At 46.0% G+C, this 25,513-nt stretch overlaps 2 protein-coding genes across 2 annotated transcripts; both read left to right on the top strand.

The window, feature by feature from the left end:
• Positions 1-6,457: 6,457 nt before the first annotated feature.
• Positions 6,458-13,285, top strand: LOC125508047 (importin subunit beta-1). The gene is made up of 3 exons (XM_048672609.2): positions 6,458-6,708; positions 7,709-10,133; positions 12,417-13,285. Exons 2-3 carry the CDS (start codon positions 7,714-7,716, stop codon positions 12,613-12,615), a joined length of 2,619 nt encoding a protein of 872 aa, XP_048528566.2. The 5' UTR covers positions 6,458-6,708; positions 7,709-7,713; the 3' UTR covers positions 12,616-13,285.
• A 3,199-nt stretch (positions 13,286-16,484) lies between these two features.
• Positions 16,485-17,332, top strand: LOC125555719 (uncharacterized). Its single transcript, XM_048718579.2, has one exon. The coding sequence runs from the start codon at positions 16,585-16,587 to the stop codon at positions 17,062-17,064; it is 480 nt and encodes a 159-aa protein (XP_048574536.1). The 5' UTR covers positions 16,485-16,584; the 3' UTR covers positions 17,065-17,332.
• The last annotated feature ends 8,181 nt before the right edge of the window (positions 17,333-25,513 follow it).

Genomic DNA, 25,513 nt, shown 5'->3' with positions numbered 1-25,513 from the left:
CCAGCCACCTGTGTGCAAAGCACGTCGGTAGAACCAGTCTCGCGTAAGCGTACGCGTAATGTCAGTCCGGGCCGCTCCATCCAACAATACCGCCGAACCAAAGTATGACATGCTGGTAAGCAGTATGACTTATATCGCCCACAACTCACTTGTGTTCTACTCGTGCATATAACATCTACGCATAAAACTTGGCTCGGATGCCACTGTTGGGAACGTAGTAATTTCAAAAAAATTCCTACGCACATGCAAGATCATGGTGATGCATAGCAACGAGAGGGGAGAGTGTTGTCCATGTACCCTCGTAGACCGAAAGAGGAAGCATTAGCACAATGCGGTTGATGTAGTTGTACGTCTTCACGATCCGACCGATCAAGTACCGAACGCACGGCACCTCCGAGTTCTGCACACGTTCAACTCGATGACGTCCCTCAAACTCCGATCCAGTCGAGTGTTGAGGGAGAGTTTCGTCAGCACGACGGCGTGGTGACGATGATGATGTTCTACCGACGCAGGGCTTCGCCTAAGCACCGCTACGATATGATTGAGGTGGATTATGGTGGAGGGGGGCACCGCACACGGCTAAGAGATCAAGAGATCAATTATTGTGTCTTTGGGGTGCCCCCTGCCCCCGTATATAAAGGAGTGGAGGAGAGGGAGGGCCGGCCCTCTCTATGGCGCGCCCTAGGGGAGTCCTACTCCCACCGGGAGTAGGATTCCCCTTTTCCTAGTAGAATTAGGAGCCCTTCCATGTAGTAGGAGTAGGAGGGAAGGAAAGGGAAGGGAAAAGGAGAAGGAAGGAAGGGGGCGCCCCCCCTCCCTAGTCCAATTCGGACCAGCCCATGGGGAGGGGTGTGGCCACCCTTTGAGGCATTTCTCTCCTTTCCCGTATGGCCCATTAAGGCCCAATACGAATTCCCGTAACTCCCCGGTACTCCCGAAAATACCCGAATCACTCGGAACCTTTCCGATGTCCGAATATAGTCGTCCAATATATCGATCTTTATGTCTCGACCATTTCGAGACTCCTCGTCATGTCCCTGTTCTCATTCGGGACTCCGAACTCCTTCGGTACATCAAAACACATAAACTCATAATATAACCGTCATCGAACTTTAAGCGTGAAGACCCTACGGGTTCAAGCACTATGTAGACATGACCGAGACACGTCTCCGATCAATAACCAATAGCGGAACCTGGATGCTCATATTGGCTCCTACATATTCTACGAAGTTCTTTATCGGTCAAACCGCATAACAACATACGTTGTTCCCTTTGTCATCGGTATGTTACTTGCCCGAGATTCGATCGTCGGTATCTCAATACCTAGTTTAATCTCGTTACCGGCAAGTCTCTTTACTCGTTCCGTAACACATCATCCCGCAACTAACTCATTAGTTGCAATGCTTGCAAGGCTTATAGTGATGTGCATTACCGAGTGGGCCCAGAGATACCTCTCCGACAATCGGAGTGACAAATCCTAATCTCGAAATACGCCAACCCAACAAGTACCTTCGGAGACACCTGTAGAGCACCTTTATAATCACCCAGTTACGCGGTGACGTTTGGTAGCACACAAAGTGTTCCTCCGGTAAACGGGAGTTGCATAATCTCATAGTCATAGGAACATGTATAAGTCATGAAGAAAGTAATAGCAACAAACTAAACGATCAAGTGCTATGCTAACGGAATGGGTCAAGTCAATCACATCATTCTCTAATGATGTGACCCCGTTAATCAAATAACAACTCATGTCTATGGCTAGGAAACTTAACCATCTTTGATTCAACGAGCTAGTCAAGTAGAGGCATACTAGAGACATACTGTTTGTCTATGTATTCATACATGTATTATGTTTCCAGTTAATACAATTCTAGCATGAATAATAAACATTTATCATGATATAATGAAATAAATAATAACTTTATTATTGCCTCTAGGGCATATTTCCTTCATCTACGACAGCACAGGTATGACTATCTTGATCCTGTCATAAAATCGTCATGGATGTACATGCATGACAGAAAACGTGACCTACTGTGACAAACACATATCATCACAAAAGTGTCTTTTTTTGTAGTGCATGTATTCACTGTGTGCTAATGCTTTGTTCCGGTTCTCTATTAAAAGGAGGCCTTAATATCCCTTGGTTTCCAATTGAACCCCGCTGCCACGGGAGGGTAGGACAGAAGATGTCATGCAAGTTCTTTCCATAAGCATGCATGACTATTTACCGAATACATGCCTACATTATATTTATGAACTGGAGCTAGTGTCGTATCGCCCTAGGTCATGACTGTCACATGATGAATATCATCCAACAAATTACCGATCTAATGCCTATGAATTTATCCTGTATTGTTCTTGCTAAGTTAATACTGCTACCATTACAATTGCACTTGCTACAAAAATACTGCTATCACTGTTACCGTTACTATTGCTCCTACTACTATTATCAAAACTATCGTATTACTTTGCTACTGATCACGTTGCTGCAGATTAATCTCCATGTGTGGTTGAATTGACAACTCAGCTGCTAATACTTGCAAATATTCTTTGGCTCCCTTGTGTCGAATCTATAAATTTGGGTTGAATACTCTACACTGGTGCGATCCCCTATACTTGTGGGTTATCACCCTGCTGTCCTTGGAGTTCGCCGTGCCGTCTATAGGCAGCACGACCCCATCATTGGACCTGGTGGCATGTGGATTGTTGTTCTCGTTGCGGATGATGCCGCTCGCCTGGTTGTGATTTGTAGAACATCGCGGAAGCTGCTCCTGGTCTCCGCCTCCTCCGCCGCTGCCTGTGCTGCAGTCTGTGTCATCGCCTATATGCAAAGGCGCTGGTGGCTTGGACGTAGACGGACCAACCGCCGTGGCGCCCTTCTTCTTGGGAGCCGTGGTGATGAAGATGATGAAGAAGCTGATGCGCTAACTACTAGTTCAGGTTCGCGCAAGCGACCCCCTGCCTGGCGCACCAAAGATGTCGTGCATACGATGATCTATGGGACCAGCAAAGATCCCTTTTGCGGTTTGACTAGGGAGATTGGTAAGCACAAAGAGCATAACTAGCAAGAACACACAACTTTTACCCAGGTTTAGGCCATTGTGAAGCGTAAAACCCTACTCCTACTTTGGTGTATTGAATGTGTGAGCACAAGTACAAGGGAGCGCAATTCCGGCAAGGTTGCACGGGAAGTGCAGCTATGTGCGTGTTTGTGCAAAGTGTTGACCTTTGTAAAGGTAGCCATGGGCCTCCTTTTATAGGCTAAGGGGTCACCGCAGTGGCAAAAAAGTAATTATAAGAGGTGAATAGTGGCTACAGTGCGAAATACCTAACTCTGGCGGGTTAGGACAAACACATTAATTGCGTCGTGAGGTGTCATGTTGATGAAGCTCGCTGGCAAGAGTGCCTCTCCTGCTGTGTCGTTCACCCATCTACCTCTTATCATCTTAACATGATCCTAAGATGGGTGTCATTAAAGTTGTGTCTTCGGCGGTGAGCTGACAAGTGCCCAGACAAGCCTCACCTAATTACCTGCCTGCTCGACACCTATACGACAAGTGACAACCTGGTCGATGAGGTGGAGCGGTGGCAAGGTAGTGAGATTATTACCGCGTTCGGAGCTTGCCGAGTCTTCTCTAGTTTGCGAGCAAGGGTCTTGCCGGCAACTTCAACCTTGATCTTCTGTACTCTCCTGTAGTACTTTTCGATCACCTGACTGGACGTCTTCTTCGTATCTTGGTAATATGGTCTTGAATTTGTTTTTAGTTGTCCTTCGGCAAGCCTAGCCATCGGGAAGGTTGCTAATGCATGTGCATAAGTCTGGGGGTACTAAGGACCCAAATCTTAGTACACCAACAGTATGCAATTGGTGCTTCTACCTGCCTTGCAAATTTGTGAGCAGCCAAAAAGTCCACCACAACACTCCCGATATATCTACCGCACATGCTTCTTGTATAACTTCATACATATATACTTTTCTCCATAGCTCCTTAGCTCCCTCATAAAGGAATAGCATGTGCTTTATATCCATGTATATTACACGCACGCCACATGCTATTATTTCTGATATGACGATTAACCAACACTACATAACATGGTAGAATTACATGCACACACTTCCATGCAACTTTGCTGGCAGAGAACATCTCTACAACTCTTTCCATACCAAGCTTATAGTTGATGATCTAGAACCATTGACTCGCTATAAGGAGCTCCCAAACCAAGGCTCCCACTCCATGTGATACACGAAACTAACAGAAAAATACACATATTTAATTACCCTCTAGCCTATGGAGTCCGTCGCGCCGTTTTGATTGAGCAGGATAGGCACAATCTATTGCACATCTATCTCCCAGATTGATCTAACAATATCAACGTTCCTACTCATTGTGATTGGGCCAATTAATTCACTGGCCTTACGGTTCACATCTATCTTTTAGAAATTGAACTAACAAGATCAATGCATCTTTCCATACATCAATTTGTCGCCCATCTCCCACTCGCTAGATTCCCCTCTTGTTAAACGTATGCAACCCTATCATTACACTTTGCCAAGTAAATGACGAGCCAAGTCTTGGCCTCTTTTGGTTCATAGGATAGGATTATTATAGGAATAGGAATCTTGTAGGAAATGAGATGACATGTATCTCAAATCCTATGAGTAGGAATAGGAAACAAGATGTCATTTGGTTGACATCAAAGGAATTTTTTCATTGAGTCTAGGCTCTTTTTTATTTTCCTATAAAATGTGGAGGATAGGAACCAATCCTATGTAGGAATAGGAATCCATTCCTATGAACCAAAGGGCTCTAAAGGAAAAAATCCTATAAGAATCCTATCCTCTAGAATTCCTATGAAATTCCTCTAAACCAAAGGAGGCCTTAGCTTAGTATTTAATATGAATCCATCCAGAAAGTTGTTATACTCCTCAACACTCTAGCACATAAACTTTCCGGCTCTAAGATCAGCCTCTAAGGCATCCTTTGGTTTGTAGGAATGTCATAGGATTTCTATGGGATAGGATTTGCATAGAAAAATTTCCTTTGAGACCCTTTGGTTTGTAGGAATGGATTCATATTCCTATATATGATAGGAATCAATCCTTCACATTTTAGAGGAAAAAAACATTAGGTAAGACTCAATGGAAAAATTCCTATCTTATGCATCAAATGACATCTCTTTCTCTATAGGAATTGAGATGCATGTCATCTCACTTCCTATGATTTTCCTATTCCTACAACATTTCTATCCTATGAACCAAAGGAGGCCTAAGGCTTCTTTTGGTTTGGAGGAATTTTGTAGGAATTTCATAGGGTGGGATTTTTATAGAAAAAATTCCTATGGAGCTATTTGGTTTGTAGGAATGCAATCCTATTCCTATGGAGGAAATCTTCATATCCTCCACATTTCATATAAAAAAATAAACATTAGCCCAGACTCAGGCCTCCTTTGGTTTGGAGGAATTTTGTAAGATTTTCATAGGATAGGATTTCTATAGGAAAAATTCCTTCAGAGCGCTTTGGTTTGTAGGAATGAAATCCTATTCCTATGAAGGAATTCTTCCTATCCTCCACATTTCATAGGAAAATAAATATTAGCCTAGACTCAATGGAAAAAATCTTATGGTGTGAATCAAAGGGCATCTCCTTTTCTATTCCTATGCATAGCATTTGAGATGCATGTCATCTCATTTCCTATGACTTTCCTATTCCTATGATTTTTCAGTCCTATGAACCAAAGGAGGCCTCAATGAAAAAAAATCCTATGATGTGAAACAAAGGATATCTCCTTTCCTATTCCTACTCATAGGCCTCCTTTGGTTCATAGGATAGGAATCTGATAGGTATAGAAAAATCATAGGAAGTGAGATGACATGCATCTCAATTCCTATATAGAAAGAGATGTCATTTGATGCATGGTATAAAGATTTTTCATTGAGTCTAGGCTAATTTTTTCTCTTAAAATGTGAAAGACTGACTCCTATCCTACATAGGAATAGAAATCCATTCCTACAAACCAAAGGGCTTCAAAAGAATTTTTCCTTTGCAAATCCTATCCTATGGAATTCCTGCAAAGTTCCTACAAACCAAATGAGGCCATAGGATTTGAGATGCATGTCATCTCATTTTCTATGACTTTTCTATTCCTATAATTTTTCTACCATTGAACCAAAGGAGGCCTAAATTTGTTTCCCTAGCATAGCCTTATGAAAAGCAATTCTGGTCTCTATTTTTTTGCATTCAATTCTGGTCTATTTTTTTTTGCATTCAATTCTGGTCTCTAAATCTCATCCCTTCTCTGTCCTTTGAAACGCATAATTTTGCAAAGTTTCTTCCGAAACCGAAATACAGACATAATCAAACTGTTTCCATCAATACCGTCCATCAAAGATCCTACGGCTGCGGGCTGCCCCTCACGACCGCCCTCGCATCTCCCAGCTCATCAACCAAAGACACCCTTTTCCTTTATTTTCCCCACATTATTTGATTTCCTCTCCGCCGCCGCCGTCGCCTCCCTCTCCGCCGCCACGGCCGCCTCCCTCGTCGTGGAATCCGCCCAACCGACGAGCTGCCTCCGTATCCGATTCGGCGAGCTAACACCACAACTCCTTCACGCAACCGTCGCCGTCTGAGGTCCCCCGCGCCGGCCAGCCCCACCCCGCCCCTCGTCGCCGACTATCTCCCCTTCTCAGTAGGGCGCTAGAAGGTAGGACGCAGAAGCTCACCGCCTCTCTCCACATCTCTATCCGTGTTCTGTTCTTCTGTTGTCGCCGAACTACCAGGCAGATCTGTTGTAGTTTGCTGTGTGTTAAGGTGGATTTGGCACACATGTTGAATTTGTAACCCTAGATTCGGTTCTCTTTTTGCTATATTTTGGTGGAGTATTCATGGTTGAATGGTGTATATTTCTCGCCGTAGCTTGCAATATCCACGTACTATGCATAAGCGGTCTACATACACAGGAGTAAATGGCTACTTCAACGGTAGAAGTAAATAGTACTCTCAGGGAACTGGTGTATAATAAAGTTCTTGTCAGCAGAGGCTTTAGGTGTTACTCAAGGACCCGTTCCATTTAAAATGAGGTTGCTCCCCAGATATTTGTATCCTCCTTGAGCTAAGAAGTAATATGGCAATGGCATTATGTCCACGTCAGATTTTATACAGCTGTTTAGATTTTGGGGTTGATGTTCACCGATTATTTTCTTGCTTATAAGGTTGTCTTTCCTCTGTGTAGTTGGTTACTTATGCGGATGTATTCATGCAATTTAACTTTTACAAAATTCCGTGCAATTAATGATTGCCTCATTTAAGAAACTTGTGCTACAAAATTCTATGTAATCATAACTCATTGTAGTTGATAGTTTCTTGATTAAATGTTGTTTAATCTTCTGTTTGCTCGTAAGAATCAATTTATATGGTGCTAATTCGTCTCTGTTTTCACCTGTAAATTATGATGCCAAGAACAGATTCTTTATAGCTGATATTTTTTTGTTGAGATGAAATTGAAAGATTAATGATTTCCTTGTATGTGGACCGTGTGTCTCATTACCATTTTATAAGATTTTAGTGTATTGTTTGGTTTTACATAAAACAGGTCTACTGTGTCTTGTGTAATTTACATCTGAGAAGAGCTGTATCTCTTTGATGATGCATGGAGTTCTTATGTCATGAAGTATATCTGATTCCTCTATTTTGGTTTTACACAGTCAACATGTCGTTGGATGTTACTCAAATACTCTTGAGTGCGCAATCTGCTGATGGCTCGATTAGGAAGCATGCTGAAGAAAGCCTCAAGCAGTTTCAGGAGCAAAACCTCCCAGGTTTCTTGCTCTCCCTCTCAAGTGAGTTGGCCAATAACGAGAAACCTGAAGAGAGCCGCAGGTTGGCTGGTTTGATCCTTAAGAATGCACTGGATGCAAAGGAGCAGCACAGGAAGAGTGAACTTTTCCAGAGATGGCTGGCACTGGATGCTGGTGTCAAGGCACAAATTAAAGCGTTGCTGCTGCAAACTCTCTCATCTCCTGTTGCAAGTGCCAGATCTACATCTTCTCAAGTCATCGCAAAGATTGCTGGCATTGAGATCCCTCAGAAGCAATGGCCTGAGCTTATAGGATCATTGCTCTCAAACATACATCAGGTCCAGCCTAATGTCAAGCAGGCGACGCTCGAGACACTTGGCTATTTATGTGAGGAAGTTTCTCCAGAAGCTGTTGATCAAGACCAAGTCAACAAGATACTTACAGCTGTTGTTCAAGGTATGAATGCTTCTGAAGGGAACTCTGAAGTGAGACTTGCAGCCACACGGGCATTGTATAATGCATTGGGCTTTGCTCAGGTTAACTTCTCCAATGACATGGAGCGTGATTATATCATGAGAGTCGTATGCGAAGCAACACAGTCACCAGAGGTGAAGATAAGACAGGCTGCCTTTGAGTGTTTGGTGGCTATTTCATCAACTTATTACGATAAGCTGGCCACATACATGCAGGACATATTTAATATTACTGCAAAGGCCGTGAGAGGAGATGAGGAGTCAGTTGCACTTCAGGCCATTGAATTTTGGAGCTCCATATGCGATGAGGAAATCGACATTTTGGACGACTACAGTAGTGAGTTTACAGCTGATTCTGATGTTCCTTGCTACTATTTTATCAAGCAAGCTCTTCCTGCTTTAGTGCCAATGCTGCTGGAGACTCTCCTGAAGCAGGAGGAAGACCAAGACTTGGATGAAGGTGCTTGGAACCTTGCAATGGCTGGTGGTACTTGTTTGGGCCTGGTGGCGAGGACTGTTGGTGATGACATTGTTCCTCTTGTGATGCCTTTTGTTGAGGAGAACATAACGAAACCTGAATGGAGGCAAAGAGAGGCTGCAACATATGCTTTTGGATCCATTCTGGAGGGTCCATCAGCTGATAAACTGGCCCCTCTAGTTAACGTAGCCTTGAATTTTATGTTGTCTGCGTTGTTGAAGGACCCAAATAACCATGTGAAGGACACCACTGCTTGGACCCTCGGAAGAATATTTGAGTTTCTTCATGGTTCTGCGCTTGAAACTGCTCCTGTTATTACAGCTGAGAACTGCCAGCAAATACTTACTGTGCTACTTCAAAGCATGAAGGATGTCCCAAATGTGGCAGAAAAGGCATGTGGGGCACTCTATTTCCTTGCACAAGGCTATGTGGATGCTGGATCGGCGTCACCATTAGCCCCTTTCTTCCAAGATATTATTCAGAGCCTTATTGTGACCAGTCACAGAGAAGATGCTGGAGAATCCAGGCTGCGTACCGCAGCTTATGAAACTCTAAATGAAGTTGTCAGGTGCTCTACCGAGGAGACAGCTCCTATTGTTTTGCAGCTGATACCAGTGATTATGATGGAACTCCATCAGACACTTGAAGCAGGAAAGTTGTCAACTGACGAGAGGGAGAAGCGGAGCGATCTGCAGGGCCTTCTCTGTGGTTGCTTGCAGGTCATTATCCAGAAGTTGGGAGGGATGGAGTCAACAAAGTTTGCCTTCTTGCAGTATGCGGATCAGATGATGGATCTATTTTTGAGAGTTTTTGCTTGTCGAAATGCCACGGTGCATGAGGAGGCTATGCTTGCTATTGGTGCATTGGCATATGCAGCCGGTTCAAACTTCGCAAAGTACATGGCGCAATTCTACCAGTACTTGGAAATGGGACTTCAGAACTTTGAAGAGTATCAGGTATGTGCTATTACAGTGGGTGTTGTGGGTGACCTGTGCAGGGCACTGGAGGACAAAATTTTACCCTACTGTGACGGCATCATGACCCAGCTCCTGAAAGATCTTTCCAGCAATCAGTTACACAGATCTGTAAAACCACCTATATTCTCGTGCTTTGGTGATATTGCACTGGCAATTGGGGAGAACTTTGAGAAGTATTTGATCTATGCGATGCCCATGCTACAAAGTGCAGCAGATTTGTCGGCGCATGCAACTGCAGCTGATGAGGAAATGCTCGACTACACCAATCAATTAAGGAATGGCATCTTGGAGGCCTACTCTGGCATTCTTCAAGGATTCAAGGGTTCCCCTAAGATGCAGTTACTGATGCCGTATGCCCCACATATTCTTCAGTTCCTTGACGCTCTTCATAATGGCAAGGATATGTAAGTCGTCTAGAATACTTTCTGTTTCCTTAATTTCTCACTTATTTACATGAATATTTCCTGCTTTCCGGATGCTCAAAGCTGGAAACTGGTCATGCAAACACATATAGATAACAATAATTAGACATTTTTCCTGTATGGCAGGCAAATGCCTAAGCTGCTTAAAAAATATAAAAGGGCCAAAGTACTGGAAAATTGATAATTATGGCAATTTTAACTCAATCAAGCTAGTTTCTGGAAACATGTAATTTCTTATATGCTATTCCCTCCTTCCAAAATATAAGTTATATATAATTTGGTAATATAGATGTTGATTTTTTTCCATATAAACTTGGTTAAATTTAAGTTATATCTTAGGGAAGGAGTACTGAATAACTATTAAGTTTTGTCATATGCCGCTAAAAGATTCCCGATTCATTCTGCACTACTCAATTCCGAAACTTCATGAATTGCTACCGCCATTAGTGGGCTGTTGGTGTGCTTCTGTTATCGTGTCAACCCTTTCACTTAATTGCCTAACTGGCCATGAGTCAACATGGATATGCCTTTTCTGGCTAGGTGTTCCTGCATGGGTACCTGCAATCAGTGGCGGATCTAGGATTTTGAAGCAGGGTGGTCCAACCTAATAAAAATTTTTTACAACAAATATGGCATGCCAATGTAGTAACTAATTTACCAATAGCAAAATATAAATTAATCAATTTTTTTCTCAGATAAGTCTTAATTTTGCATAAGAAAAGCCTATGTACCTTGAAAAGTTCAAAGAAGACTATCTGAATGTGTTCATTCTTCCACATCTGATACATGTATGTAATCCTGTGATGGTGGTTCACATTTTGTTCTTCAATGTGACAATGGCATGCACTGATTCAAAAAAATGAGAACAATTTATTAATTGTTTGACCCAAACTGAAACAATTCGGTAGTAATTAGTAAAATTCCTGGAAATTACAGCTCAAGATGCCACATAGATTAGAAATCTGACCCAAACTGAAACTGTTCAGCAGTAAGTAGTAACATTCCTGGACAGAATTCAGCACAGTACTAAATTACAATTTACAAAGGAGCACAACAAGCCTAAGCTCGTAATGAGCTGTTCTATCAGGTAGCAGCACGACTTGAATTGCTGGGCGATGGGCAGAAATCTCACCAAAGGTACCTCAAGAATTGCTGGGCGGCTGGCTGCAGACTTGCTGCCGCTGCAGAACGCCGGCTGCTGAGCGGCGACTGCCGAGTGCGGACCGGGCGGCTGCGGGCTTTCGGCTGGGTGCGGTCGCGCCGGCCAGGTGTGGGGCGGACAGAGTCGCCGGCGAGGCACGGAACCAGGCGGCAAGTCACGGCGGCGAGATGGGCGGGAACGTAGAGCAATCGCGAGGGGAATTGGGGACGGGAGGCTGTGCGACGAGTCGACGCTGTGTTGGCTGGGCTTTTCTATTATTTTCTTCCGGCCCATCCACTTATCTCTTATGGGCTATGTATATATATATGGGTCGACCAAATCCCAGGGTGGGCCGCGGCCCACCCTGTAGATCCGCCACTGCCTGCAATGTAAGGCTGCTTCTCTGTAAAATACCCATGGTAGCAGCAGCGCCGCCTAAGCAACACATGCATGCATCAGCAACACTGCTAAACCAGGGCAAAACTCACTAACACCTAGCCAACGAGTGAAGAAAAATAACGAAGAGACGAATCAGATAGAATGAATAGTGTTTATCGTAGGCATATGATGAAAATAGGAGTTCTTGCAATGATACATAAGCAATTTTCTCCCAAAATGAGGGTATACCTGACAAGTGTTATAGCCATATAGTCCGTTACAGGCCTGTTCTAACAATTTTTTTCTGGATGCCTTTGAGGTGATTTAGTAATTAAGAGCTAAGCCTTGCAAATTTTTGTGTTGGCGAACTTCTGATTATGATCTGCTACTTTAGATTGCATTTACTAATAGGCGTTAGATTCTAATTTGCGATTTCTTACTGTGCACTAAGTTTGGTCACTTTTGTTGTTCTATGGAATGTATGTTGTTTGCACTTGAATTGCCACTATGATGGAAAAGACCACACCCAATAATGATAGTGTGTCCACACACCTACGCACACCTTACACTATTGCCAGAATCGAATGTCTCCCCCTTAAGCCTCCTGGCCAGTCAACCCCACTCTTTTTTTAGCGGCCATGAACACGGACAGTGAAGTGTTATTGCAACAATTGACCAATATTTCAGCTTAGTGCGACTCATAGTTAAGCACGATAATTTTCTAAAATGATCTCTTACTGTTTCAGGGATGATTCTGTGATGAAGACTGCAATAGGTGTCTTGGGAGATCTGGCAGACACATTGGGTGTTCATGCTGGTCCCTTGATCAATCAATCGACCTCAAGCAAGGAATTTTTGGATGAGTGCTTATCATCCGATGATCCTCTGGTCAAAGAATCAGCTGACTGGGCAAGGATTGCAATCAGCCGTGCAGTTTCAGGTTGATGTGGCATTGGTGTCGAGTCTGCACATGCATCCATCCATGTGTCGAGTCTGGGTCTTCGGTTGCAGGTTGCATCGTATCTTTGGGGAAGTCCACCATCCTAACAGGAGTGTCGAAGGGTCCTCACTAACTGATGCATCAGTACATGTGTCAGTCCAGCCTTTTTCACTTGTGTGGAAAAGAGGGTTAAGTTGGCTGCCTGCTAACTTTGCTAAAGGCATCTAGAACCTTCAATTTCTTATTGGGGGTGAGATGAGCTTGTATGGTTGGGTGCCATGCCGATGGTTCGTTGGCGTGGCTTGCATGCCCTACGGTCTGGGTCTGCTATCGCTTTCCCTTGCATCCATCGCATGCATCAAACTTTGGTCGTATGGTTACAAGTCCCGGTTGCTTATGGATCCGTTATGCATAAGGGGCTCGCGTGCACTGTCACGGGATAATTTTGCACTGCTCAGGAGGTCCAAGTTGGTAGCTTGTTTATTTCTTTTTCGAGAGTACGGAGCTTGTTTATTTCATGTTTCCTTTTTCATACTTGCATTGTCCTGCATCCACTATTGGACTGTTTTGTAAGGGTTCCTGGTGGTCAAAACTTCGACGGCTTGCCGTTGTGCAAGACCCTGCATGCGTCGGTTTATTTCCAGGTATTGTGGGTTGAGCCCTTTTTTTTTGTTATCCTTGCTGCTGCTCCATTTCAGTTTTCATTGAGGCTGTGTGCTGGCGGGTTGAACAAGAGCTGTCATTGGTTTCGGGGTGGTTTTATTTTGGGGCAGCTGTGGAGTTGGATTTGTTTATTTACGGGGACCGTATAATTTGGCCGAACTCTGCCGACTCCTATCTCATGTGTCAGTATCATTCGCTGTGTATACAAGGATATGATCATGAACGGGTTCAGTGATATGGGTGTTTGTCTCTTATTTTCTTCATACTGCTCTGTCCTGGCGCATGCGCGTGAATCATAGGGCGTATTTGGGCCTGTTGGTCACAGGGACACAGGGATCAGCTTTTTCTTGAGAATGAGAGGACTTGAAATCCAAACTATTCCATGGCAAACGGGCCCGGAGAGAGTCGCCGACGTGTGGACCTAGGCATGGACATCACACAGAATTTAGGTCCTGCCTGCGAATTATGAATTGCCGCACAACACAGATAGTCGATGTCTCACCGCCGCTACCATCGACCAAAGCCACCGACCACCACCCATTGCAAGCCAGGTCTGGGGAGTCCCAGATCCGTCATCACAGGCAGTGGCTGCCACAACAACCGACCACCTTCGTTAGGGCAGGAGGCCGCACCACCGCGCCAGAGGAACGAGCCGCCACATGCACCGATGCACGGGATCCATCCTTCGCCGCCGCCTGTCCGGAAGCCGACCAACGCCATAACTGTTCGAGTCGCCTCCTGCAAGCCATAGAGTCGACTCACCCCTAATCGCCGACCCTCTACACGACGAGCGCCACTTAACCGTCGGTCTCCTCACCGCTGCAGACCACCCCGGGAGAGAGGCCCCGTTGCCGCCTTCACTGCACGGGCCTTGCCCATCAGCGACCTCCAGCGACGGCGAGGGAGAGGAGCGCGAGGGAGGGGCTGATGGCGGCGTCTAGGGTTGCAGCACGAGAGAGCCTTCGTTTCGTTTGGTAGGGTCTAGGTCTTGTGCGATACTTGTCTAGTGCCGTGGCTACGTGAATCTTAGATAATCGAATGTTTAAACTCACTACAGAAAAAATGAACACAGTGAAAATATTCCTCCAGAATATTTTTGTGGGACTAAATCTTATAAATTACACAAAACGATCCTACAAGTAACTTAAAAAAAATCTGAATCAAGTAGGATCAAAGCAAATCTGATGTTCACTTTGCCACAGCTTTCACGTCTCAGTCAGCAGGTGTCGACATGCTTTTCATCATTTAGTTTTCGGGCTTTATGTCAGTAAGTATGACATGCTAGATGACCAGGCTAAGATTTGATACTCTCGCAACTATGCATATCCTACTGCCGACATAAGGACAGCGTACCAGGGACGCGGGTCGAGAATCGGACACCACAGTAACATGTAGAACTATAAATTTTGGTGTGACTTTTTTTGACAATTAGATTGTGGTGCAGATGGTTGGGTTCTTTGTGAACCATAAATCTAATGTGTAGAATTAGCCAAATGAAGCCTAGCTCAGATGGTTGGGTTCTTTGTGGCTGAACGTCCATCAGAGTTTAAATCTTATACTTACACTCAATGAAATCCATTTCTTTTTTTTAAAGAGAGACTATTTTGATTCCTTTATAACTCTTATGTATCAGAATATGATTTTCTTTCTTGTTATTTCTTCGTAACCAATCTTCGTGCTTACCAGTAGCATCTTTTGGAACTTAGCAAATTGCTTCTGCGTCGAGAACCGAAGATTGTGTGGGTTGTAAAAGATGTGAATCTGTCTGCTCACAGATTTTTTTAAGTGTCCTTGTTTATTTGAGAAATAACTTCGATGAGCAAAAAAGGAAGACGTTAAGAGACCCTCCTGGCCAAACCTTACACTCTAAAATCCTTTTTCAAACCTGCTATCCTCCCATTTGATGAAAAAGAATTTCACGATCAAGAAGGGAGGATTAAAATAGTCCTATTGGTTGCTGCTTTCTTCAGTGATGCTCGTATTTTTTTGAATTTATTTTAAAATTTCGACGATGTTCGTTCAGTGGGAGGATGTTCCCATCGACTATAGAGGTGGTAGCGGTGACTTCGTCAATCTCAAAATAAAGTGTTAGGTTAGTCTCTCGAATGTGCTCATAGCATTCATAGAGATAAACATATGTGTATATGTATGACTGTCTGCAACTGTATTGTGTTAAAAAAAACGTAGTAATATGTATTTGCAATCCAATATGCCTGCAATCTTTCTACAAACGGGCCTAGAATGCACCCTCGGTAAAAACTAGAAACATGTGGCCATACGCTGGTGCACTGCATTGCATGCGATGCGTACGTGGATTTAAAGTTAGGGAAAAGCACACATTCCCCATCCACGAAGCGTAGGGGTAGCTCTCTGGATTCAAAGAAAAGAAACTAGTCGGCGGAGATTCGATTTAAACAAAAGCCACCCTGGGCCTGCCCCTGCCCCTGCCCTGCCTACACTAGGCCGTGTTTTTATGGCCCGGTGCGTGCTCGTGCCGTCCTTTTCTCGGGGGGCAAAGCTCGTGCCGTCCTTTTCTCGGGGGGCAAAGCTCGTGCCGTCCTTTTCTCGGGGGGCAAAGCTCGTGCCGTCCTGCTCGGCTTTTCAGTGCAGTCAGGCTACGGAGAGATGCTTCAGGCCATGAACTATGGAGGCATACGTTGGTGCTGCCTCATGTTCGTCCTGTTCCGTCTCGGGTGCACAGATGACACGAGTACTATAGCTGCACGCGAGTGCAGTAGAGCGACAGATAAAACAGTTGTACTCCCTATTCTTTTTTAAGTTGAACGCCACACATAATTGGGCGTGTACTTCCTCTCGTGTGTCCAAGGACCCACACAACATGTTACTCCTACTCAACCACACCAAATATTTTTTTAGCACCAAATTTTGTTGCGAGCCACCGACTGGGTGGCACGGTAACAGTAACATGTGATACCCCCCCCCCCCCCCCACCCCCCCCCCCACCCCCCCACCCCCCCACCACCACCACACACACACACACACAAAGTAACGTGTCACGCGCACATGCTAGCCCGGCCACATGCTTTGAGAGAACGAACGTACACCGAGAGAACATTTTCTAGTCGACACCAGCGTCTTTAGCTCGTCGCACTAACAATGATAGCTTTAAGTTCTTTAACCTAGTGAATATCAGACGCGGCTACAATCCCGAACCTTCGTGCCCAAGCCATATTAACCTATAAATACTCTCACAGCCCTGAGGCATAAACCTCAACCCAAACCAGTGCCAGCCTCTCTCTTCTTCCTCGACTCCCGATTTCCTAGCACCAACAGGTAGCAGCTAGCTAGTCATGGCGTCCTCCAAGTCCCTTGCCCTCCTGCTACTCGTGGCTCTGTCGGCGACGGCCATGTCCGCCGCCGGTCAAGGCTGCGACGGCCACAAGGTGACGGTGCAGAACCTGTGTGGCCACGACCTGAACCTGGGCATCAACGCGGTCTCGAACAGCAAGATGCTCTTCCCCAACGGGTGGCTGCTCCCCAACGGGAGGCACGAGTCGTTCGACGTCTGCGCGTGGTCGGGGAGCGTGTCGGCGCAGGGCGCCGCCGTGGCCAAGTTCCACATCGGCCATGAGGGCGGGGCGTACTACGAGGTGAGCACGGACCAGGCGAACATGCCCATCCGCGTCTCCGTCACTCCGCACGGCAACCCGCTGCAGGGGCACTGCCCCACTGCCGGATGCAACAGCGGCAACCACTGCTTCGAGCACTCCGTCCCCGGCGGCAATTGCCATGGCGTCTCCGAGATCAAGATCATCTACTACAACCCATAGACCGATCGTCCGCCTACGTAGTACGTAGCTGCTGCACCTACTAGTGTTGAATAATGCTGCAGCTAAGCTCGATCGTCAGTGGCGTTCCACCGACGTGGTTGTACCGTCGTCAGTCGTGCAGTGTCGGATTTGCAGTTTAACTACTATATTTTGTGGTACGTACTAAAATGTATACATGATCGGAGGGAAGACATCTCTTTTTTATATATTATAAGAAAAAACAAAGTATACATAACGGCCTGAGTCTAGAGCCACTTTGGTTCAAGTATATTTGGAAAAAGCAGAAATTGGAAAACTCCATGATTGTACGCCATGCCTATTTGAATCCTATAATTACCCCAACAGCTAGTTTGGCACCCTTCATTTCATTTCATTTGGTAGAAATGAAATGAAATGGAATCTCCATGGGGATCTCATTTGTTTGGAATGGAAATCCAGTTGCAAAAATCATGTTTGGCTGCCACAACGATTTCTAGATTGAAATAACTACCATATCCTGTTTGGCTACCATTTTGGCAACAATTGATAAACTAACACATAATCCAACTTCAGAAATGAACTTCATAATGCACAGACTAATCCACATATTAAAATTCAACTACATCTGACATGTTCATCTTCATAAAGCACAAAATGTGGCCTGACACAAGCAAGACAAAGGTTCAAAGTTCGTACTCCCTCCATTTCTTTTTAGTCCGCATATAAGGTTTCGTCAAAGTCAAACTTTGTAGAGTTTGACTAACTTTATATTAAAAAATATAAACATTCACAATATAAAATCAATATTATCAGATGCACCATGAAACATATTTTCATACTACATAGTTTTAGTATTGTAGATGTTTATATTTTTTTATATAAATTTGGTCAAACTTTGTGTAGTTTGACTTTGACCAAATCTTATATGCGGAGTAAAAAGAAACGGAGGAAGTACTAGGCAAGGTTTGGAAGGCAAAATACTAGCTACATCCAGGGGCGGACCCAGAAAAAAAAAGACCCAATGTCCACATATAGACAATACATGGGTGGGTATCAAGCAATAATATACGCAAGAGTTCCCTCCGGAAAAAAATATAAGAAAGTTTAGATCACTAAATATAAGAGCATTTAGATCACTAAAGTAGTGATCTAAACACTGTTATATTTATTTACAAAGGGAGTAACACACAAAATTAATTAAAAATGTCCAGCGGTAAAAATGCCAGCCAATACCAAAATAAAAAAGAGTAAACGACTAGTTGTTGAAGCATCATTTAGTTCATTTGATACCTTGATGAGCAAATATTGTCATCTTGTGCTAAGATCTTCGTCCTTTTAAGAAACATTTTCATAAATTCCCCTAGAATTCTAAATGCTCTTACATTTCTTTATGGAGGGAGTACTCCTATGTATATTATTGCTTGGTACCCACTCATGTATTGTGTATATGTGGACACCGGATCATTTTTGTTCTGGGTCCGTCCCTGCCCTCCCCCGACCTTATAATCACGGGTGAAGGCCTAGAGTTGGCCATCCGAGGGGAGTGACCGAAATAGCGGACAATGACGAGTGAAGGCCTGGGATTGGCTAGGCGAAGTTTCTATCCTCTGGAATTTAAGAATGAAATATGACGGTCAATTCCGTGGCAGCCAAATGAATAAGCTTGGGTATTCGCGAATGAAATCCACCGAATTTGACCCAAATGATTGCGCCAAACAAGCCGTAAAAAATGTGAATCCATTAATTGAATATATACAAGACTTTCTTCAAAAAATAAATATAGAGCACTGGACTTTGTTCAGATACATCATATAGAAGAAACAAATGTCTAAAATGTGTCATTCTAAGGCCGGACAATTGCCTCTTATCCAAAAAAGAAACAAATGTAGTGCAAAGGACTCCTTGCAAGTATTCAAAGATTTTTTTTTTTGCAAAAGAACGCCAGAACTATTTATCTTCATTTGGTAGTACAATGAACATAAAAAATAATAAATATTACATCCAGATCCGTAGACCACCTAGCGACGACTACAAACACTTAAGTGAGCCGAAGGTGCGCCACCGCCATCGCCCCTCCCTTGTCGGAATCGGGGAAAACCTGTTGTAGTAGACAGTTGGGAAGTTGTCATGCTAAGGCCCCATCGGACCAGCACACCAGAACAACAACCGCTGCTGATGAAGAGCGGGAAGGATCGAACCTGAAAACACACGAACGAAGACGAACGACGACCAGATCTGAGCAAATCCACTGTTAGAAGGTATAGAGAGGGATTGTTGTGAAATATGATGGATGTTGTATTGAGCCTCTCGGGCGGTTTATATAGAGTACAAGGCTTGGAGGGCAAGAAGCCTCTCCTAGAGATAAGACAGGAGATGATTACAAATCATAGTCTACCAGATACAAAGATATGCCTATATACTCTAACATCCCCCTGCAGTCGTAGCGGTAGTGGCGCAAACAACAGGAGCGTCGTGGATGGTTAGACTGGAGAGAATAGCAACCGACAGGCTGACATCCCCCCGCAGTCATAGCGGTAGCGTCGTGGACGGTGTCCGTCGCGGACGCGTTGACTGTAGAGGAAGCCGACGAGTTGCTCAAGCAAATGATAGTCCTTTGTGCCGATGTCGAGGTAGCCGAGAGCGTAGGGTGGTGTAGGCGTGCGAAGAACGCTGTGGTCGATGTCGAGTCTGGGCAGCCGGTGTCGAGGTAGTCGCCGTGGAGCCGTGGGCACAAGGAGACGCCGTGTTAGTCATAGGAGCAATGGTGTCGAAGTAGTGGTGCGCCGGGAAGAAGACGGTGTTGACGGCAGGTCGCGCAGGGTTTGCCAAGCCTGGGGCCACGTCGTAGACAAATGCACGTATCAGTGTTGCCAGCACCGGGCATGCGTAGACGACAAAGACGAAGTTGACGAAGCGCCGACCAGGCTTGCCAGACCCGGGAACACGTCGTGGATGAAGGCACGCATCGGTGTTGCCAGCACCGGGCAAGCGAAGACGAGGGACCTGCACGAGATGTACACCATGTCGAGGAGTCGGAGGGCCAATAGAGAAGAAGACTCGACGACGGCTGTGGCGCCAATCGGCGAGGGCCGATATCACCAACGGTGGTCAGAGTAGACGAAGTGGTCGGGGTACATGACGGCGAAGCTGGCGACGGGCTGGTGCTGGACAAAGACGAAGGGGGTGGACGGGCGGCGGCTACGGAGGTAGCGGCGGCAGCGACCGAAGAAGAGTGGCGGCGGCGGCTTGACGGCGGCGGCGGGTATGTTAGTAGCACGGCGGCGATGCTCGACGTAGGCGAGGAACCCGACAACATGACGAAGACCGGCGCGGACGGTGGCATTCCCGCGCTGAGGGAGATGGCGCGGCGCATACCACGTGAGGTCAACGTGCGGTGACAGCGGAGTGGACCGCGGGCCGCGGCGCTAGCGGCGAGGGGCAGGTCGTGGCGACGGCAGGAAGACCTCGGGACGGCGACGGGGACCACGAGCCGTGGTGCGACGACCCGAAGGGGTCGCGCAATGGCGGAACCCAGGTCGGTGCAAAGGCGGGAACGGTCTCGGGACGGCGACGTAGACCGCATGCCACGCTCGCTACGGCCGATGAGGCTACGCAGTAGCGGCGCGAGGGTTGATGCAGTCACGGGGACGACCTGAAGCGGACGACCTCAGGACGGTTGTGGACTGCCGGCCGCGGCACTAAGGCCCGAAGGGCGGCGCAGCGGTGACATGGGTCGATGCAGCCGGGAGAAGAACCACAGGACGGCGGCACTGCGGCCCGACGAGGCGACGCAGCGACAGCCCGTTGCTCGATCGGTGATGGGGCGCCGTACTCCGAGACGATCTTCACAGGATTGAACATAACATCTGGTTGATCAGACCGAAGGCATGTGTCAGAGGCAGCGCCGGTCCTGGAGTTTCGGGGGCCCCGGAGCGAACTCAAATGAATGGGCCCAGTGACAGCATTGGAGGAAAAAATTGATTCCATACATTGATAAAAAAATATTGCAAAGCTATAATAAACAACGGTAATTTTTCTTGGTAAATATCACTCCAAATCATAAATAACAATTTCATACTTTAGGTGTAAATCAAACATCATAAAAGTCATGGAGCATAACAGAAAAGAAATGACATACTAGCGAACCTCCAAGCCTCCAGTAATCATGAGAAACGGCTCTGTGCATTTTTTGATGCAAAATCATGAAATGAAACTGTTAAGATAAATGTAGTCTATTTCAAACACAAGATTTTGTTCCTTATATGCCTTTTTTATAATCAGAATATCTCTTGATTTATTGTCAAGAGTGTCCCAGTTTCTAGGGTCATAGATATCAAAAGGAGAAGATCCTTGTTCATCTACATTTGCAGGATTCTCACGGCCACTCAAATATTTATAGGAGTCTCATATGGGCATTGTTTTCCTCAATTGTGGTCTCATTCTCAGCGGGTTGTTATTGGCCTTGTGCCTCTTTTTTTTTCTGAGCAACTGCCCTTGTGCCTGTGTGCGTGCCTGCCTGCCTTCACAGTTGGGCTTCTGCTGGACATAGGCCTCCCTGCCTACATAATCTTTCTTTTTTATTTAGCATTTTATCAAGGCCCATATCTATATATAGCAGCACTAGGTCAGGGCCCCTAATTTGATTGGCCCCGGGCCGTCGCCCCTGCTGCCCTGGCCCGGGGCCGGCCCTGGTCGGAGGACGGGACGTGCAACATGCAACGAGACGTGGGCATGTACATGCGCAGGAAGGCTGATTGAACGCGGACACGCGAGCAGCCTCCACGGTATGAAGCCAGGCAGTCGCGGATCATGCCCGGCCAACATGCAAGCAACCTGCATGCAACAGCCATGGGGCGTGCATCCACTCCAGCAGCCAAGCTCGGCCGCGCGGGGCGCATGAGTGGTCGTGGGTGACGCGGCCCGCCCGACTCGACCGCCGGACCAGCGCACCCGAAGCACGCGCGGAAGGCTTGAGGCGCCGTGTGGCAACCAGTCCCGTCGGAGTTGATGAAGACGTTGAGGAAGTAAAACGTGTTGCAGATGACGAACGGTGGCTGACGACACAAACCGACCTTAGATTGGAGAAACAAAAAATACACCGATCAATGCGCCCGACGGGAGAGAAAAACTCCAGATCAAGGGATCGGGAAAAGACTCTCTAGAGCAACTGGTCAACACGATCGACGGACGGACCCTAGGTACGGGCAGCGTGGCCCCTGGCGGCGGTCATGGAAGCCGACCACCCCGAGTGTTAGAAGGAAGAGAGAGATTGGTGGAATAGTTTGATATATTGCTTGAGCCTCGTGGGCATATATATATATATATATATATATATATATATATATATATATATATATATATATATATATATATATATATATAGGAGTACATGATCATCTTGGAGTACAAGGCAAGGTAAAATAATATCTTACGCTATCCCAGCTTTCCTAATAATCATGATACTCAACACCCCTCGCAGTCATAACGGTAGCGACGCAGACGGTGAGATTGGAGAATAATTCGAAGGTAAGCCAACGGACACCCCCCACAGTCGTAACGGTCGATGCATCGCGGAGTCGTGGCTGGAGTGGGAACCGATGAGGTTGCTCAAGCAAAGCGGTAGCCCTTTGTGTCGTTTGTCGAGGTAGCTAAGAGCGTGTGTGCACTAGTAGAAAAGGGGGCTTTGGTCCAGGCCGGGTAATCCCATTAGTCCCGGTTCAGTCCAGAACCGGGACCAATGGGTGCATTTATCCCGGTTCGTGCGGCTAAGGCATTAGTCCCGGTTCACCTGGGCCCTTTAGTCCCGGTTCGTGCCACGAATCGGGACTAAAGGGTGCGATGCCCATTAGTCCCGGTTGGTGGCACCAACCGGTACTAAAGGTAACCTTTAGTACCGGTTGGTGCCACCAACGGGACTAATGGGTTTTGAGGCATTAGTACCGGTTCATGGCACGAACCGATACTAAAGGTCCCATTTTCAAACTCTCTCCCCCCCTGGACCGCCTTTTCAGTTTTAGAAAAAACAAAAGAAAATGATGGAAATGTTAAAAAAAATAAAATAAAATAAGTTTCCCATGTGATATGTGGTCTAGTTGTTGGGAAAATTTACAAATATGAATTTCGACTTTATTTACAAAATCTCTCTGGAATTTGTAAAATGGGCATAACTTTTGCATACGAACTCGGATTAAAAAGTTTTTATATGAAAAATCATTTACTCGAAAAGTTACATCTGATGGAGACGGCCTACGGCTTGTTTGCAAATTTGTAGAATCCTCAAATTCCAAAAGGAAAAAAAGTTATGCTCAAATTTCAGTTTTTTTAAATTTTCATTAAATCTGGTCAAACTATGGCCAGACTACTTATTCAAGAAGTATTAGTGTTACTAAATAATTATTCAAGAATATTAGTGTTATTAAATAATTATTTCAGTTTTTTGAATTTTGGTCAAATCTGGTCAAAACTATGGTCAAACAATGGTCAAACTACTTATTCAAGAAATATTAGTGTTACTAAAAAATTATTGTTTTTTAGAACAATAGTTTCAAACTCAAACAGTGAAATGTGTGACTTCATGCTCAAGCTAAACTCCTGAGGGTTAATAGGATTGACATCTTACTATTGTCAGAAAAACAACGAGTGCAGACTTGGAAACGAGGGAGAATAGAACCCGGAAGTTAAGCGTGCTCAGGCTGGGGGAGTGGGAGGATGGGTGACCGTCCGGGAAGTTAGATGATTTGAAATGATGAGGGGTGATTAGAGATTAAATTGAGCAGTGATGAGGGGTAATTAGAGAATAAAGGTTAAAATAATTCAGAAATCTGAAAATAAAAAAATTTCAAAAAAATTTCAAATTTTTTTTTAGAAAATCTCCTTTAGTACCGGTTGGTGTTACCAACCGGGACTAAAGGTGGACCGGCCACGTGGAGGGCCTTTAGTCCTGGTTCTGGTTTGAACCGGGACTAAAGGGTCAGGGCATTAGTACCGACCCTTTAGTCCCGGTTCAAGAACCGGAACTAAAGGCCCTTTTTCTACTAGTGGTGGTGAAGCCATGGTTGAGGTAGCCGTGCGAGGGACGCCGTGGTCGATGTCGAGTCGGGGTGGCCGGTGTCGAGGTAGTTGTCGTGGACCGGGGAGAAGAGCGGTGGCGGCTGTCGTGGTTCTAAGCCTGACAGTAGAATAGGGGGGGTAGGAATGTAGAGGCAAGATCCTAGCTATGGAGGAGTTGTACACACGAGTTTTACGAGTTCAGGCCCTTCTCGGAGGAAGTAACAGCCCTACGTCTCGGAGCCCGGAGGCGGTCGACTGGATATATGCATGTGAATTACAAAAGGTGCGAACCTTCGTCCCAGAGGAGGGGGTGGCTTATATAGAGTGCGCCACTCCCCTCCATTACACAGGGTTCAATGTTCATAAAGGAGGAGCGTTACTGGTAACGTCCGGAGTAAAGTGCTATAAATGATTATTAAAGCTATGACTTAAATCCCGACCGTTGCGGAGTGAGTGGCTTCACATCTTCTGGTGGTCGAGTGGTTGTTCGCATGGTCGAGTGTCTTCAAAGCTGTCGAGTGGAACATAACTTCATGGTCGAGTGGATGATGATCTCCCTTCGACTGCTTCTGGTTCTTTTAGAGATATCCTTGGGGAGGGTATCTTGGACAGATCCATGACCCTATCCTAGGTACATAGCTTCGTCATTAGCCCCTAAATGGATCAGGGTTTGAGTGGGGAAGGAGTTAAGAACACTTCCGACTCATTCTTCGTGTTGTGAGTATAACTTGTTCTGGAGCCATGAACTGGGGAGACAATGCCAAGTTCTTCTTCAGTCGCCTTGGTCCATTCTTGGTTTTGTCGAGTGAATTTTCATGGTAGAATTCCGAATGATAATGTAGAGGACGTTTTCAGTCTGACAAGTTGCTCTGCTCTCTACGGATTTCGCGGGATTCGAATTTTGGGAAGCGCGCCAGACGGGCGTGCCGTGGTAATCGGGACGGATTAGGCAAGTCTCCTCGATCTCCGTGCCACCTTTTTCACCACGTACTGTGCGCGCGACTGTTGCGGGATTTGTTTAGATCGTCTGGGCCTACCAGTCAGTCACTCAGGGAACGACCTTATAAAAGGCACCGGACCGGGTCTCTGCCCCGTGCGCTCCCATTCTCTTTTCTACTTCCTTCGACCTCTCCGCCACGCTCGCTCCTGCTCTCATCGCCGAACCCTCGCTCGAACTCGATCCGCCGTCATGGGAAAAGAGAAGACGATGGCGCTGGAGCGCGCGAAGAAGGCGACCGCGAAGGCGAAGGGCAAGCGGACTAGCCGGGGCGGATCCTCGTCGAGATCCGGCCTGCCGCCGGGCTAGATCCAGGGCGACTGGATCCGCTCGACGATCAGCCAAGATGACCTCGACGACCTGGTGGAGGGGGGACTGATCCCCCACAAATTGACGCAGCTCCGGGGGAACGAGACCGAGCCG

Source organism: Triticum urartu, chromosome 5A (genome assembly GCF_056163025.1).
Source record: "Triticum urartu cultivar PI428250 chromosome 5A, HENAU_Tu73, whole genome shotgun sequence".
Classification (NCBI taxonomy): Eukaryota; Viridiplantae; Streptophyta; class Magnoliopsida; order Poales; family Poaceae; genus Triticum; species Triticum urartu.
Note: the sequence above shows the minus strand (reverse complement) of the source record. Positions and strands in the feature narration are given on the sequence as shown.